Raw genomic sequence first — 18,600 nt, 5'->3', positions numbered from 1 at the left:
TATCAGATTTTATACTATCATGTATTATCCTATCCTATACACCAAACAAGCCCTTAGGTCTGATTAAGTTATACATCATTTTGATATAGTCAGAAGTTATGCTGTATAAGATTATACTATACGATGGTCACACTAAATAACTAAAAATGTCATAATGTATAATATAAGTTTATATTATCAGACCTTATATATCATACCAAACATGCCTTGAAAGACAATTAGTGGATAGTTTAATTCCAAATGGAGAAAAAGATCAGAGTTTAGTATGAATTTCAGAATGAAATAGTAGTTAAAGCAGAGAACCAATAAAGAAATATAAAGATTACACGATTGTTAGACTATTATGCACCGACACTTCAAAAAATCTGACGTACTGTGTCTGACACTCACCGACACTACAATACTGGAGACTCAAAAAAGAATTCAAAAATTACGCTACGTTGCATTTTTAATTCTAACTATTAGATTTGGTGAATTTTGATTACTATTTTATTGAATTTAATATAAATACTTGAAATATCTTATATTTCTTTGTAAAAATTGTTGGATATTATAAATTTAGCTTCATTTTTTTGTTAAATTATTAAATATTAAATATAATATACACTACATAAATTAAAAATATTATTTAATAACAAAATATGTCCTAACATATGAAAATCTAATATTTTTTAAAATTAACGTGTAAGAGTGCCGTGTCGGAGTTGGTACAACATAACTATTAGATTACACTCAGAAATGAGTCTTTTTAGAAGAAAACAAAAAAAAAGTTCCTCCACCTGTAGAAGGATTTCTCCACGATTTGTAAAAGATTTGAAAATTGAGACATAATTATTGTAATGGTAATTTAATTACTTGTGGCAAAACTACCCAATCTCAAATCCAAAGCAGTATTTTTCAACTACCAGATCAGATCGTTGTTTTCACTTCCGAAGTCAATAAAGGGCTAAAGTGCTTAAAGATAAATCAATAAATAAACAGAACGCTGTTTCAAAGAGTATTCATCCTTAACTTGCAACATGCAGGGCAGTAATGAGATTCAGATTCGTCAATGGCTTGACAACAAGATTTTCAAGGTTGGGATAGTTAGCCATATTACAAAAATTTTGGGTTGAAGAATTATCTACTTTCGTGGGCAAGAAGTCCATTCCAGGGAAACACAAGTCCACCACTAAAGGCTGACATACAACAGCAGTCACTCCTTACCAAAAATCAGAAAAGTGCAGTAAAAATAAGCACCTTCTGTGTTAGTGGGCCTCTTGCTATCATTTACAATTGACATTAAAAGGTCTGCGAGTTGTCAGTAATATGATCCAGGTACTGTTCCACACGACTTTGACTTATCTCAAATATGAATGGCATGCCCCTCAACTGCAAAAATAAACCATTTATAATTTATTTCAGACTTGTGGGAAGTTAACTACAGAAACTCAACGAAGAATTCACATTTCCTATTAATACAAGTAATTTAAATGACATCTTGTTAGTATACACAGCCACCCCATCCTTCCCAAAAAAAAAAAGGTAGTCAATTACAACAAATTCCACTTCAATATTCAGTTTGTACAATGAAATTCTATATCCAGTTTATAAATTCAATCATTTTATAAACCAAAACAGACTTGCTACAAAAAAGCAGGGATGGGATTGACATAACATAATCTGTAACATGTGTCATTCTTATAATGGCATGTTTTTATATTCCTGTTAAAGGATATCTGATGAAATTGAAGTACTTAACTCCACTAACAAATAGGAAAAAGCGTTCGCAAGCATAATGGCATGCCCCTCGACTGCAAAATAAACCATTTATAATTTAGAGTAAAGTCTCTTTTGGTCCCTAACAAAAAATAAAGTTTCCACTTTCATTCCTTACAAAAAATATATATCAATTTTAGTCCTTTTTTAGGGACTAAATTGAATTTTTGAGAGATCACATTTTCAAAAAACTGAAATTGTAAAGGGATCAAAAATTGACTTTTTTTTTTGTAAGGGACGAAAGTGGAGACCATGATTTTTGTTAGGGACCCAAAAGAGACTTTACTCCATAATTTATTTCAGACTTGCAGGGAGCAAACTATATAAACTCAACAAAGAATTCACATTTCCTATTAATACAAGTAATTTAAATGACATCTTGTGAGTCATATACACAGCCCACAGCCCTTTCGCAGAGGAGAAATTTATTTATTCTGGAAAATCACGATTCTTGGGAATATGCTGGGAAAGTGAATTTCCCAAAAATATTACCAAAAAGCTATTTGGTAAGCCAAAATATTCCGAAGAATATTAACTCAAGTTTCGTGATTCTATGTTTGGTTGATTGTCAGTGATTCATGGAAATGTGAGCTGATTTTACAAAACTAATATTTGATTAATTTTTGAAAAAAATTCTAATATGTCACAAAAAGGTCACCGGAGCGCAGCGGTGTAAAGCAAAGAGGAACCCAATACAAGCATCGTAAAAAAGAAAAGAGGAACCCACGATTTTGTAAAGCAGAGTATTACGGCTAAGGTTTTAACAAGAGAAAGTATTTTAGTCATAAAAATATTAAAGCAGAGTTATTTATGTCCTATAAATTATGTAAAAAATTTCCATCAGGTGAGAATCCAAGAATACCATCTACCTTCATAAGATTCTTATTCACAATATTAATTCCCAAGAATCTCATTTTCCCAGAAAAATTTAAAAATCCTTGTACCAAACATGGTAACTAGGATTCCCAATGTGAATTTCCTGAGAATTTAAAATTTTCCTTCTACCAAACGGTCCCATAAGGATATCTGGTCAAATTGAAGTAGGAAGTTACTTAACTAACTACACTGACAAATAGGAAAAAGCGTTAGCAAGGATAATGAACACTATCCACCATACATCAACTCCAAAATTAAATTCCGTGAAACCCTTACATTTGCCTACTACATAAAAAAAATAAAGATGCTGTAATGCCAATTGCAGAAACCAATAGGATACGCAAGTTAAATTCATAATCTAAGGCTCAATGTTATGACATGCTAAGATAGCATCTTCATATTTTAGTAAATCGTAATGGCACCCAATCATATCTGATTTACTTGGTATGAAATGATAATGATAGACCCCTATTGTTGAGTTGTATGCATCAAGGAAGGGGATGTGAAGTAAAAGGATAAACAGTAAACACACAAGGCTAACGAGGACAGAATAGGAATAAATTTAAAGCCTAACCAAATGCAGAGCCGGTAACGAATAGTGAGAGGTGGGAATTCAGTTGGGGAGAAATGGAAATATAAGAGGGAACGATAGAAAGTGCAAGGCAGACATTATGTCGTACAGAAGTTTATTCTTATCCAAATTGTTAGTTAATAGATTAGTTTATCTTTACTTTAGTTGTTTAAAATTAGTTACATTGTCTTATCCATAGTTGCAAAAGGACTATCCTTCACTGGCGACGAGAAATTTGTCAACGGGAATTGATGCAAAAGCTGCCCAACCCTTTTATATTTGGAGGGTCTTTGCAACACGAGCCTGTAGCACCGGACCCATACTCAGGCCACGTCTCAATTTGAGGACAAGTCGTGTCTTCCTGAGGAAGGGAATGTTGTGTCACAAATTTATCCATATCCTAGTTAAAGCCTTTATGGATGAGTTTTTTTTCTCTAAAAGCTGTTTCTTTTTTTAAAAAAAGAAGTCCTTCTGGTTACAAACAAATGTTTGGATATTTACTTTTAAAAAAAGAAGTTAAAAAAAGAGAGCCAAAAACCTGTTCTTTTCTTGAAGCTAAAATTTATGGCTTCAAAAAAAAAACAGAAGTCAAAGACTAATTATTTTTTTCAAAATCCAAATTTACCCCGACCAATCTATCTTCCCCCACCGTCATCCCCACCACCTCCTCTTCCACCATTGCCCCTGCTGCCACAACCTCAACCCCAACCTCAACCAATGTCACCTCCGCCGCTATCACCACCACACCTACCATTATTACCACATCATCATTGCTACCACTACATCCACCCGTCACTACCACCCCGCCACCACACATACCATTATTGTCGTCGTCGCCGCCACCACCACGACAATTACATCGTTGTCGCTGCCATCACATCCACCTCTATCACTACCACCCAACCACCACACATACCACCACAACCCACCACCACCACTTCCAAATTTGCTCCCTTGATTTGTTTTCACATGTCCATTTTAGTAATATGTCTATTTTAGTAATTTTATACATAAAAAATGCTTTTTAATTTAACATTCAAATAATATATTTAGTTAAAAGTGTTTTTCAAATACTACACCCAAATGCAAAATAGCTTTAGTTTTTGAAAAAAGTCCTAAAATAAGCAAGGCATAAAAAGTCTTTCCAAGAGGGCCCACAGTTATAAAAATAGTTTATCCTTTTCATAGTTGTTTAAAATTAGCTACATTATATTATCAGTAGTTATCCTAAGGGTATTAGTTTTTAATACAAATTACGATATTGATAGCTCACTAAGGCATGCATAAAAAAATTACCAAATCTCACTCGTATCTTCTCTCCCCCAAAATCCTCCTCCTTAAATTCTTGCTATACATGAATTGAGAGGTAAAATGAAATGGGTTTGTGTAAGAACCCGCACCGTTAATTAAGGAATTTAATTAATAAATTATGAGAAAATAGGAAATGATTCCATAATTGACCCTAATAATTATTACGAGGCTTTAATAATTATAGTAAGTGATTAAGAATGCTGAAAGTCATTTTTCGGAAGAAAAGTGCAGATACCGGTTCTGCTAGTCGGTATAAATGTGTACCGAAAAAGTATCCCGGAAAATTATAATAAGTGCCTGATAATTACTAGAATAATATGTAGGACTTGTAAAACGAGTTTCAAGTCCAAATAATGAGATCTGGTGCTAGAAACCGGTACTGACTTTGAAAAGCGCGTACAGGAAAGGTGCTCGGAAAAATATAAGAAAAATATGTTAATTCTTGTAAATTGAGTAGGTTAAGAATCCTAAGTTTGGGATTAAAATGATAAGCGTAGCTATTTCTGCTTATACTGTGTGTTAAGTGGGTATGTGGCTATATATACCCTTATTATTGGGCACAAAGCCCTAGACCCTTATTTTCCTACGTGACTTAGGCGGCTGGTGAGTCCCTTGCTACTGTTCCATTGCCTTGTGCTCCATTTGGTGAACTTTGAAGCTTCCTCTTCCATTTCTCTTCTTCTAAACACTTGGGTGTGTGTGAGTCACCTTTGGGGTTGAGTGGGGGGCTATTGTTCTGAGTTTGGCCACTGTTTGGCTGTGTTGAGGGCTGTTTTCTGAGTTTGAGGGGTTAGTCACTTCGTAGTGGCATTCTTGTGCTCCAAGTTGTGTGCTTTGTGGAGAAAGACACTAGCTTGAGGTGTCAATTCGTGTACCTTTGTGTGCAGTGCTGTGGGGCTGTGTTGGGAGCTCCAAGGAGGAGTCTTTTCTGAGTTTAAACCTCTTGGAGGTATTCATGATCATCCTATGTTCTTTTTGAGGGTTTAAGCTTGTTTAATCAATTAAAAAGGGAAACTTTAACCATTTGAATAAAGGAATGTGTTTCTGGGTTCATAACATGTTGGATTATATCTGTTTAGGGAGTCATTGGACTCCCAATCGCGTTTGGACCCTTAAATTTGGGATTATGCAGAAGTTGGCTCGAATTTCTGCATTCTGTGGAAGAAGTATTCGAATACCTTTCGTGTAGTATTCGAATACTTGTTCATCAGGTAGTCGAATACTCTTGCTGGAGTATTGGGATACTTTTCTGGGAAGCAAAGTATTCGGTTACCTTTGAAGGAGTATTCGAATACTGGAATACAGTAAAGTTTAGTATTCGGATACTAAGGTATTCGGATACTGGGGGGTTAAGTATTCGGATACTGGTGAGTATTTGAATACTTAAGTGAAAGTAATCGAATACTTTCTGGAAAGCTGGAGTATTCAAATACTACTCGTGGAGTATTCGAATACTTCCTGCAGAAACAACATGTAATGAGTTAAAATGAGTAAGAAAGACTTAATCACTTAGTGTAATCTGAGCTATGATTATTGAAAAGAAGTTTCTGTATATTGATTTTGAATAATTTACATGAGTGAGTATTTATACAAGAAAGAATCGCTAAGAATGACTGAGCGATGACTAATCAATCCTAATCACAATCAATTCTAATCAATCACAATCAATCCTAATCAATCATAATCAATCCTAATTAATAGGAAATAAAAACGGAAACATGTTTGGATTCTGATTTTCTGCACTCCCCCTCAAGTTGGGAGGTAAATATTGATCATTCCCAACTTGCCAATCAAGTCTTCGAATGCTGGACGGTGTAGGCCCTTGGTAAGGATATCTGCCGTTTGCTCTTTGGTTGGAACATATATCAAACGCACACTTCCATCATCTAATTTTTCTTTGATGAAGTGACGATCAACTTCCACGTGCTTTGTTCGATCATGATGCACAGGATTTTGAGCAATGCTAACAGCTGCCTTGTTGTCACAATATAGTTTTATTGGTAGGGAATATGAAATCTTCAACTCTTGAAGAAGTCTTCTCAACCAGATTCCTTCACAAACTCCATGAGATAAAGCTCGAAATTCTGCTTCAGCACTACTTCTTGCAACCACTGTTTGCTTTTTGCTTCTCCAAGTAACAAGATTTCCCCACACATAGGTGCAATAGCCTGATGTAGATCTCCTGTCTACTGATGAGCCTGCCCAATCTGCATCAGTGTAGATTTCAATTGTCCTTTTATACCCCTTTTTAAAGAATAATCCTCTTCCTGGAGTATTCTTGAGGTATCTAAGCACCCTATAGACTGCACTAAGATGCTTCTCCTTGGGTGAGTGCATGAATTGACTAATCATACTCACCGCAAAGGCAATGTCAGGACGCGTATGAGATAAGTAGATTAGTTTACCAACCAATCGCTGATATTGTTCTTTATCCACCTTATTCCCATCTTCAATACCTAACTTGGTATTAGGTTCCACAGGTGTCTCAGCAGGTTTACACCCTGACATTCCTGTTTCCAACAAAAGATCTAGAACATATTTTTTTTGTGTTAGAGTGATGCCTGTTTTGCTCCTAGCAACTTCCATACCAAGGAAATATTTGAGAGTGCCAAGGTCTTTGAGTTCAAATTGAGCTGCTAGAAATTTCTTCAAGGTGTTCAATTCCTCAATATCATCACCTGTAAGAATTATATCATCTACGTATACAATAAGAATAGCAATTTTACCATCCTTAGAGTGTTTGTGGAAGAGAGTATGATCAGTCTGTGCTTGAATGAAGCCTCTTCTTTTGACTGCTTGTGTGAATTTGTCGAACCATTCTCTGGGAGACTGTTTCAATCCATATAGAGACTTTTTTAGTTTACACACTGATCCATTTCCCTTTTCAAAACCAGGTGGAGGATCCATATAGACTTCTTCATGTAAGTCACCATTTAGGAATGCATTCTTCACATCTAACTGTTGCAGAGGCCAATCTAGATTGGCAGCAAGAGATAAGAGAACTCGGATGGTATTAACTTTAGCAACCGGAGCAAAAGTCTCATGATAATCTATCCCATGAGTCTGAGTGAAACCCTTTTGCAACCAATCTTGCCTTGTATCTGTTGATGCTATTATCTGCATTGAATTTTATTGTAAACACCCATTTGCATCCTACTGCCTGTTTTCTTTTGGGTAGGGTCATTATCTCCCAAGTTCCATTTCTTTTTAAAGCATTCATTTCTTCAAAGACAGCATCCCTCCATTTTTGATCATTGAGAGCCTCATGTATATTTCTCGGTATCTTTGTACTATCCAACATAGTATTGAAAGCACGAAACCCTGGGGACAACTTTCCATATGAAATATGATTAGAAATAGGATAAGTAGTACAAGATCGAGTACCTTTTCTGAGAGCAATGGGCAAGTGTAGATCATTTTCACCATGACACTCAAGTATTGGGGTGCTGGAACTAGAACATGGTTCAGAATCCTGGCAGTGTAGAGGCTCTGGGTTATTCACACTTTGAGGAGGCTTTCGCCTGCTATAAACTTGTCCCCATTTTGAGGAGGCTCCTGATGGTGAGGATTCTGTAGCTCCCCCTGTTTCCAAAATTAGAGGTAATACCGTGGCATCAGTAGGTTCCCATGACTAATCTTCATCTACTCCCATCTCCCCCTGAAGAGAAGTCGAGGGGAAGAAAGGGTCATTTTCAGAAAAAGTGACATCCATAGAGACAAAGACCTTACGAAGAGAGGGTGAATAACATTTATAGCCACGTTGAGTAGGAGAATAACCAATAAAGACACACTAGAGAGACTTAGGATCAAGCTTAGACCGTTGATGGGAGGGAATATGGACAAATGCAACGCAACCAAATAACTTGAGAGGTAAGGAGGAGACACCTCGGAAGGAAGGGAAGATACGAACAAGACTAGAAAGAGGAGACTGAAATTTCAGAATGCGAGATGGCATTCGATTTATCAGATACGAGGAAGTGAGAACTGCTTCTCCCCAAAGATATTTAGGAACACTCGTGGTAAACATAAGAGCCCGAGCAACTTCAAGGAGAGCAACTTCAAGGAGATGTCGGTTTTTTCTTTCCGCAACTCCGTTTTGTTGGGGTGTGTCAGGACACGAGCTTTGGTGAAGGATGTCATGTTGGGAAAGATATTCCCCAAGAATAGAGTTAAAATACTCTTTGCCATTATCTGTACGAAGAATTTGTATAGCAACTTGGAATTGGGTTTGAACCATGGCATGAAATTTTTTAAACACGGATGCAGTATCGGACTTATCCTTTAGAAGATACACCCAACAGACTCGAGAATGGTCATCAATGAAGGTAATGAACCATCGAGTACCTGAAATATTTTTAACACGGGCTGGACCCCATATGTCACTATGAATTAAGGAAAATGGGGAAGAGTCATGGTGAACTTTAGAAGGATAATGAGCACGAGTATGCTTGGCAAGTTGACAAATATCACAAGAAAACAAACTTGGACTTTTATGAATAAATAAGTTTGGCAACAACTTCTGAAGATAAATAAAATTTGGATGGCCTAGCCTACGATGCCACATCATAACATCATTACATGAATCAAAAGGAAACATAGAGTTTTTTTCTACGAAAACAGCTTCATGAGTCACATCCTCCTCAAAGTAGTAAAGTCCACCATCCTCTCTAGCACTGCCAATCATCCTCTCCGAGTCCTGTTCCTGAAAAACACAACCATGTGGAAAGAATTTAGCAAAGCAATGCAACTCAGAGGTGAGCTTGCTAATAGAAATGAGATTACAAGTCAGAGAAGGAACATAAAGAACTGATGTCAAAGTAATCAGCTCAGAAAGTTTAATGGTTCCGTGTCCCGCAATCTGGAAAAAACTGCCATCGGCGATCTTGACCCGAGAAGGTTCAGAATATGGAGTGTATGAACAAAACAAGCCAAGATTACCTGTCATATGATCAGGCTCCAGAATCAATGATCCAATGATTTTGACTATCAACATGGAAAGCTGTACCTTGCTGGACCACATGACTAGTGGCCTTAGGAGGTTGAGTCAAAAGTCTCTGAAGTTGTTCAAACTTAGTCTTGCTAAGAAAGACACCATCAGAGTAAGAGGAAGAGTGTTTTGAGGAAGCCATGAATAGAAAGAGAAGGGTTGACCGTTGATGAAAAATCAAGTTTTGTAAATTTTTGATCTGACCTCTGGAACAGGAAAGGGAGAAGCCGGCGAGAAGGTCTGTGCAAGTCGCGGCGGAAAAAGACGTTGGGAAGGCGGCGCGTGGAGCTCACGCGCCGGAAACTGGCCGCGCGTGTGACGGCGCGTGGCTGCGCGTGCGGCGGTGGACGGCGATGGGTCCAGCGGCGGTCGACTCGTCGGATCCTTCTGAGTCGAATGGTCACCTCACTTTCTTGATCGGAGGTCAGTAGACTAGGTTTCTGTGTTGGACAGATTCAATGAGGTGTTTAGGAGGTGTTTGACGGTGATGGAAGTGTTTGGATGGTTATTTCAGATTTGAATTAGGGTAGGAACGAACCCGCTCTTGATACCATATTGAAAAGAAGTTTCTGTATATTGATTTTGAATAATTTACATGAGTGAGTATTTATACAAGAAAGAATCGCTAAAAATGACAAAGCGATGACTAAGCAATCCTAATCACAATCAATTCTAATCAATCACAATCAATCCTAATCAATCATAATCAATCCTAATTAATAGGAAATAAAAACGGAAACATGTTTGGATTCTGATTTTCTGCAATGATTATTGATGATTATTATGGCATGGGCAGATTGTGATTGTGCTGTTTGTGGGCCTTGAACTTGTGTGGACTCTTGGCATTGGATAGTAGCTTACAAGGTAAGCTTTCGTGTCCTCGGTTTAGCCATGTTGTGGTTCCACCATGTCCCATGGGGATCTGGTTATATACATGCTGTGTTACATGCTTTGGATATTTTGAAATGCTGTTGAGCTTTATGTGTAATGGCTTTTAATATGCATGTGTTGTTCCATCTTGACGGTAAGCCTGAGTATGTAGCGTCATACAAGACGGATCCGGGGTGGATGCAAGTAGCGTCTTGCACTATTTGTGGGTATTAGACGTATATAAATCCTGCATTTCTCTGGCCAGTAGAATAGAATTGACACACATGGCATGATTATCTGCTGCATTGCACTGTTTTAGAAATGATATTGATGAACTGCTTTTAAACTTATATTGCACATGTAAGTGAGCTTGGGGTGGAAGATCCTTGAGGACCCCTTGTCTTACTGAGATTTCTTGTTTAGAGATCTCACCCCACGTTTGGGGAATGCTTATTTCAGGTTCCGGTAGTTTGGTGACTAATGCCTCTGGCGGCAGGAGGCCAGAGCTTAGTTGATGATATTATGTTGTATTGCTGTCATGACTGGATATAGATGCTGTTTATGTTTTCCGCTATTTATGATTATGTTGTTGTTGAGACTGATGTTGGGCGTGTTGCCTTATTTGAGTGAGCATGGGGATTGTCCATGACACTTTATGTTAGTACTTTTAGATTGGAGTTGTATAAACTGTTGGATGGTCCGGTCTACGTTGTTGTAGTTCCGTGACTAGAGCCACACTTTTATTATCTATGTTATGAGGTATTTTCAGTTAGCTGTTTTATTGCAATTGCATACAGGCAATGTTTTATTAACTGATTAATAAGCAAATTGGTAATGATAATGACATCATAATTGAAAAGAAAAAGATATTCCGCATTTTTAATTAAGCGCTGCTTAATACGATAGTATGATAACATCACCGGATATATACGGGGTGTTAGAGTTTGGGCTAGAGGTTCCGTGCTTTTGCGAAACTCTAGATTTATGATTTATCTTTTAGTTTCTGCACTTTTTTGTGCCTGTAGGGAGCTAGTCTCCATTGTTTTTAAAAGAAAAAAATCACTTCCTATTAGATAATTCTCAATGAGGCCACTTGTGCTAATCAACCAAATTTGAAAGGAGAGCTATAGGACCATACCTCAATCAGACAATTGCAATGTAGTCTTTGACATTGACCAGTGTGCACTACATTGTTATTTACCAGGATTGAACTCTTGCCGAAGTTTTTAATGTAGAAAGATCCATCTTTATCCATCTTTATAATTGCCTAAAAGTTAGCAAGTGGAAAGCATAATTAATATGTTGAAGTCAACTTGTATTTGGTGGTGAAGACAATACCCAGACGTATACAACCCAATTTATAATGTCACAAACTACAAATTAAAAAAATAATAATAAAAACTTCCTAACATTTGAATTTATAGTATATCAGCCGAACATTTTAAGTAGAATGGTCATTACAGTATGCACGCAACAACTAGAAACTTTGACCCTATCATCAGATGAATAACCCTGATGCATTTGAGCATACATAGGTCCTTCATACACTATTATAAATAGTATCTATTCATAATTCTTGCTCCAAAAGATTCTTAACAAGAAATTGACTTCTCTTTGAAGCTAAATTTTGGAGAAAAAGGCCGTTTTAGGTACGATCCATATGATCCCATGAGTAAGACCGAGTAAAGAGTTACTTTATTTTATAAAAAGCATATTGAGGTGATTAGAACAATATAACTGATTTCTTTATGGGAACACTGTGTCGTTCAAATTTGAAAATGAGAAGTAGATTATGCATGTCTTTATCGGAATCAATGAAAATACAGCAAAAAAGTTGCTGTGACATGAACATTTAAGTCAAAGTTGGGAAATATAACTAACCTGACGTCGGGATATTCCTCCTCTTCCCAAGTCAATATCTACGGAAACACCTTCTGTTGCCCGTCCAAGTAAAACCTGCAGGACGAATGAATCCATCCTTAAAAGCATTGTCAAATGTCTTAAATTAATTTGTACAATCAATTTCAGTTAGATTCTATCACACATTCACATAAAATCTTTACTCTTTCAAATCAACATCAACATCAACAACACCTTTACTCTTTCAAATATAAAAACAAAAACAAAAAACATAAGCACAACTGACAACTACTACTTCCTTGATTGTTTTTGTCATAAAATCAAACCATAAGCACAACTATAGATCAAAGTTATCAAATGCGGATTGCGGCATGTCGCGGCCAACCCCGAAAAACGCTATAGCTGGTTGCGGTTGCGATTGCAGAAATAGCGGAATAGATATATGACACAAATAATGACAAAAAAAAAACATTTTTTAAAGGCAGAGATAGCAAAAGTGACAGAGAGAGATGCAGATAGACTAAAAAAACCTTAGAAATTTTGTTAACACATTTAAATTTAGGACAAAATTGACATTTAGTCTTAAGAAAGCAATATGGCCACGATTTGGCCACAAATATGATAGCAATGACCGCTATTGCGTTCCGGTGCGGCGTGGCACGGTTTCTTGCGACGAGACACCGTAACGCCAATACGACGCGGCTCGTGGAGCAATTAACTACTATGCTATAGATCACTCTGCCTCCAGTCAGAAACACAATCTAAATAAAACAACCAAATATATGTGTGTACTGTACCTATATATATATATATATATATATACTCACACACACACAATATGCATGTGAGATTTTTTAGCGGTAGCAAAGTTATTACACAAAATAACATGTGCTTGTTATGCTTTAAATATTCGAAAAAGAATCAAAGGAAAACTCTCGGATGATAAGTAGATCAATAAGGAGTTTACGTGCTCAAATACCTCAGGTTTCTTAATATAATGCCTTGAGTGGCGATCATATAAAACGGCAAATGCTCCGTGTGAAGCAATGCCTCTCCGCATACAAGAATGAGCACCCTGTTCCAATCTTGGGATACCTCGTGCAGTTTGCTCGTGTTCATCCCTTGATACTAAAAAGTAATCAGAATATATAATGTCAGAATATAATAAAAGAAAATAGAATAGAAGATTTAACGATGAAGATTAATATGAAATCATTGATCTTAGATGTATTTAGCACAAAAGAATTTAATTAAAATAATAAATGAGTTAAACAAGCATATTTATTGGATATGTTGATCAAGGCAACCATACACACACAAACAAAGGCATGCAAACACTATGCACATATTTGGTAAATATTCCACAAATTCCATATATTAAACAACTGACTAGCAGAATCCATGATCCATGTGAAGCAAATGGCTTTCTGCAAACAAGAATGAGCACCCTGTTCCAGCCTTACGATAGCTTGCGTAGTTTCCTCATGTAGATCTCTTGTTAGAGAATAATATAAACAATTAAAAAGGCCCTCACCCAACACCTTAAGGTTTTGAGTTGAAGTGGTTCTTTACATCTTGATACTAAATAGTAACAAGAATATACATTGTCAGGCTATAATAAAAGAAAATACAGTGGAAGGAACAATGAAGATTAATATGATATCATTGATCTTAGATATATTTAATATAAAGAATGTAATCAAAATAATAAACGAGTTGAACAAGCATATTTGATGGATATAAGTTGATCAAGGCAAACACACGCACACAAAAGCATGCAGATGCTATGCATATATTTGGTAAATATTCCACAAAATCCATATATTAAGCAACTGACTAGCAGAATCCATGATCGCACATAAAATATGATGACATAAAGTCTGGTCCACAAAGCACAAGTCAAAACCCACCCCAATGGCAAAACTGGACCATAACGAAACATATGCATCTTTTAACTATGACAATAACATAACAGCATGTAAGTTGTACTATAATAAAGCTTCTGGAGTTTTACCTAATAACTGAAAATCACTGGAAAAAGCATTAAAATTTTGCAACCTCTTGGAATTCAAAAAACCCCAAAAAAAACTCCCCCCCCCCCCCCCCCCAACCAAAAATAAATAAATAAAAATAAAAATGGTCTACCACATTTTATCTTTATTTAGCAATGTATGAAGACATCTAGTAAAAAAGAAAGGCAACCATAAGGAAGCAAACTGAGCCCTGAGAGGCTATAAGCTGCCCAAGTAACTGAAGCATGCTCCCATACCATGAGGCAGCATCCAAAAATCAACAAGAAATAGAATGCTATTTGGTTGGGTCATTAATTCATACTAGGTATCTCTTCTCCAATAAATGAAAAAAAAGGATGACAAATAACACAGAGCAAGAAAAAATTATCAAGATTCATGTCGGCATAATACCTTCCTCATTATAATCCAAAACCTGATCATCAGGATCCAAGTCCATCTCAAGTACCTGTAGGAGGGAAGAAAGAATAGCAACAGTTATGAATAAGGTAAAGCTAACTGTTGACTGAAAAGTTCAATGCAACAAGCCTTACCATTGCCTCTATGTCAGAATAATAAGGAACATCATCATCACTCTCTATATATTGCACTTCCTCATCCACCAGCTCTGACTCAAGAACATCAGAGGATCCCGCTTCAGCATGTTGCAACTGATGATCTTGAAGTGGCAAGGCTACATCTTGTTCCAGTTTTATGTTAAAGCCATTAGTTTGAGGATGATTTCTGAAATCATTAGAACCGAGGGCTGGTTTCTTGATGAAAGAATTTGTCACATGATTGCTTAGATGCTTTACCGAGCCAACATTGCTAGCCTCTTCCTTGGGATTTGCATGCATAAGAGCATTGGTTGTGTTTACTGAATTATTTTCACCAAAGCCACCACTACTAGACACTCTGTGTGATGCATGACTATTGGTAAACTCACATTTTACCTTAAAATCATCCACAGGTCCCGGGAAGCAAGGAGATCCCATCATCTGAGAAGATGCATGAGATTCTACGGGGCTTTTCTGTTCTACATGCATCAACAATTTATCTCTTTCACTAGCTCTATGGTTACTGAATCCATAATCCTGAAAAGATGATGAAATTGGTTTGTTGGATTCTTTAAAAGTTGATTTAGACAAAAAGGAAAATGTTGAAGGAGGCACATCAAAGGGTAGGAAAACATCATCATTGGATGGAACTTCTGGGTCCTCAGTGTTTAATGTACAGCAAATAACTCCATTAATTAGTTCAGGAAATAGAGGGTCTTTAGCTGAGACAGAAGATGGCATTTGGAAATGTATTTTGTGAACAACTTGTACACCACTAGAGTGCAACCCTGGATTGTCATCTACTTCTGCATGACATGAAACTGACTGATTTGTAACATGTGCCTGTGAGGTGACTAACGACCCGGTTTCAGCCTGTTCAGGTATCTGATCTGGACTAACACCATTTGGAGAATTCAGTAAAAGTGAACTCAGACCATCATAAAAAGACTTGTCAATCCCATCTTTTCCATCAAGGTCCATCAGATAGAGTTCTTCCTCATCACTGAAGTTCAAGAGAGAATTGGACAGTTCTGCCAGATAAGCATCCCCGCAAGCAATGGAGTCTTCAAAACCATCACATGGCATATCGGGTTCTTGAATGCTCTCATCTGTTCTCCAGATTGGCATTTCAGGAAGTGGAGATAACTGTAAGGTGTTAAATGATGTTCCGCACTCTAACTTGGGTGAATCAAATACATGATTTCCATCAAACACAGAACACAAATTTCCAGGGTCATTGTTGATATGATTAAATGCAGACAAAGGCATTCTATCTAAACTATCGTCTCCATTCAAGCTATCTGTAGCCAATTCTTTTAGAACATCCTCAACGGCTCCATTCAAAGACACATTATTTCCAAGAATTTGAGATTCTTCCTTAAGTATAATTTTTTGCTCCATGGGGAAATTCTCTTCGATTGGATCCTCAACTCCAGCGTAAAAGGGATGAGCAGTAACTCCATTAGTTGCAACACAGCCATCCATTACATTTTCAGGAAAAGCATAGTGTGCAGGATCAAGATTTGAAAAATGAATCGAGTTTGCACCTTCGGTCATACAGTTTTCAGGTAAAGGCTCGCTTCCACTTCCATTCACTGCATAATTGCCAATTTGTTGATCAGCGAGAAAACTTAAGTCCAAGGAAGCAAAAGCTTCATTGCGGAATCTTTTACGCATAGCATAATAACAAGTGCGAACACTTTCAGCTTTCCTCTTAACACCATCAATTTTACGATCTTTTGAATGTCCAAACTTGACGATCCTTGATGAGTGAGGCAAAGCAGAAAGCTCAAAGTTTGTCATATATCCAGAGGCTTGTGCAGAAATGATAGGATCATAGAGGAGAGAATACCATCGATCTTGTATTTCTCTAAAATTAAATTTTCGAGAAAACTGCACTGCACCTTTCGCAAGTGACTCTAAGGAAGCACCGGCCTGCAAATAAAAAAATAATAATAATGATTAGTTTAAACATGAATCCTGGAATGGTTGTCTCTACAACGAAAACCAGAAGAAAACAACATAAATCTATTCAATTCAGAGCTCCTATTATCTGTCTCTAAACAAGCATAAACATCCAACAATTCAGATATACACCCACACACGCAACTTTTGACTTCAACATATCAAAGACTTATTGTCTTTAGGACTGTTAACCCCAATTAATACACATTTAATCATTTTCTAAGGTAATATAATAAAAGGACTGTGCAATAAATAAGTTAACACATCGGTGGTAATCTAAAATAAAATCCCTTGAGACACTGATTTCTGGTTTGTGAATGACAGACGAGGCAGTTCAAACTTCAAACCATAGTACATGGAAAACAATCATGTAGGCGCCAATTGTACCTAGCCAGAGACCTATTATTATTATTATTGAGTTCCAAGGTTTCGATTATTATTATTGTTAGAGGCATTCCTTAAAGCGAGGTGAAACAGAGGCTTTCGATTCTTGAAAAGGAAGCGCAAGAAAACAAGAGAGAAAAATCGAAAGCAAAGAGTAAATAATAAATTAAAAAGGAGAATGAGAGGTATAAGTGAAAAGGATAAAAAAAACCTCAACGGCGTTCTTGAGCAAAAGATCGTCCTCGGGAGTCCAAGGGACGAATGAAGCAAGAGCTCCCATGGCTTAACACAAACACTCTGTGTGTGTCTCTGTGTCACTCACTCTCTTCGTTGTCTCTCTGTCACTCTCAACACAAAACCCCCTTGTGAATGTCACTCGTGCGTTTCTTGGAATGGCAACGCTCGAAAGGGTTTTAGTCTTTTTAAAACGACGCCACTAATAAAACCCAACCCACCGCATCCGGATGAACCGGTATTTCTTTTCTTCTTCTTCTTTTTTGTAAGATTTTAAGTTTTAAATAGCAAAATATGATTTACGATTCCGTTTCAATCATCTCATTTTTTTTAATGTAAATTAACCTCATAAATACCTATAAATATTAATCTTTAGATTTCCCATATCTACATCTCTATCAATTTATGTTATCAAATCAACATATAATAATATTTTTATACATTAAAAAAATGGTCTGTCATTCACTTCCCTTTACGGCTTTATCTTACCGTTACTTTTCCTGCCCAGGTCGGAGGTTTTATACCCACACTCATGTGAAGATTGGCCTATCCTAATAGAATTAGTTTTTTTTTTTTTTTTTTTTTAAGATTCATAAATTGATAGTATAAAATTTTTATTTAAAGAGAATCTTAAAAAGATAAAATATCATTTTGATCAATTAAAATTACAAAAGTCGTTCGTTCTATTTTTTTCATGTAGCTCATTCATTCTATCCTTATCGTTTTTATTATTTTCTGATTAATTATATCTTTATTTAAAATAATATATTTCAAAAACATTGTTCTCTACAAATTATTTCATTTGCTTTTGTTTTTTAATACACCCAATAAAGAATTTCATTCTACTACAAAAAAGTACATCAAAAGCCTCTAACTCGTGAGCCTCTACGGCAAGCTCTTCAAACCATACACATAACGGGGATTCAATGTCTACGTTTCCTTTAGAGTTGACCATTTTATTCCATTTATTTTGACATGTTATTAATATTGTCATATCTCATTTAATATAATTGAATTATTTAAGATGACCCCAGTCCTCCATAAATTAACAAATCACGAGATAAAATCTTAGCGCCCATTTGGTCAATAAAATAAGGAGGATCGGATAAGATGAGCTTATCATACTAGCTAATTTTATCATGTTCACAATGGGATAAGTTATCCTAGAATGAGTTATTGTTCTTCTCCAACTCTTACTGTCCAATCTGAGAGCGGATA

At 36.4% G+C, this 18,600-nt stretch overlaps 1 protein-coding gene across 1 annotated transcript; it reads right to left on the bottom strand.

Annotated features, from left to right (window-relative positions):
• Nucleotides 1-1,031: 1,031 nt before the first annotated feature.
• LOC133295934 (uncharacterized) lies at nucleotides 1,032-17,552 on the bottom strand. Its single transcript, XM_061494868.1, has 8 exons — nucleotides 17,360-17,552; nucleotides 15,389-16,734; nucleotides 14,797-15,322; nucleotides 14,657-14,711; nucleotides 13,213-13,361; nucleotides 12,255-12,329; nucleotides 11,512-11,640; nucleotides 1,032-1,371 (listed from the first exon to the last, which is right to left on the bottom strand). Exons 1-8 carry the CDS (start codon nucleotides 17,426-17,428, stop codon nucleotides 1,282-1,284), a joined length of 2,439 nt encoding a protein of 812 aa, XP_061350852.1. The 5' UTR covers nucleotides 17,429-17,552; the 3' UTR covers nucleotides 1,032-1,281.
• Nucleotides 17,553-18,600: the final 1,048 nt, after the last annotated feature.

Source organism: Gastrolobium bilobum, unplaced genomic scaffold, assembly GCF_033153095.1.
Source record: "Gastrolobium bilobum isolate Gb01-03AN ecotype WA unplaced genomic scaffold, APGP_CSIRO_Gbil_v1 utg2195, whole genome shotgun sequence".
Lineage (NCBI taxonomy): Eukaryota > Viridiplantae > Streptophyta > Magnoliopsida > Fabales > Fabaceae > Gastrolobium > Gastrolobium bilobum.
This window is presented reverse-complemented; position numbering and strand designations above follow the sequence as displayed.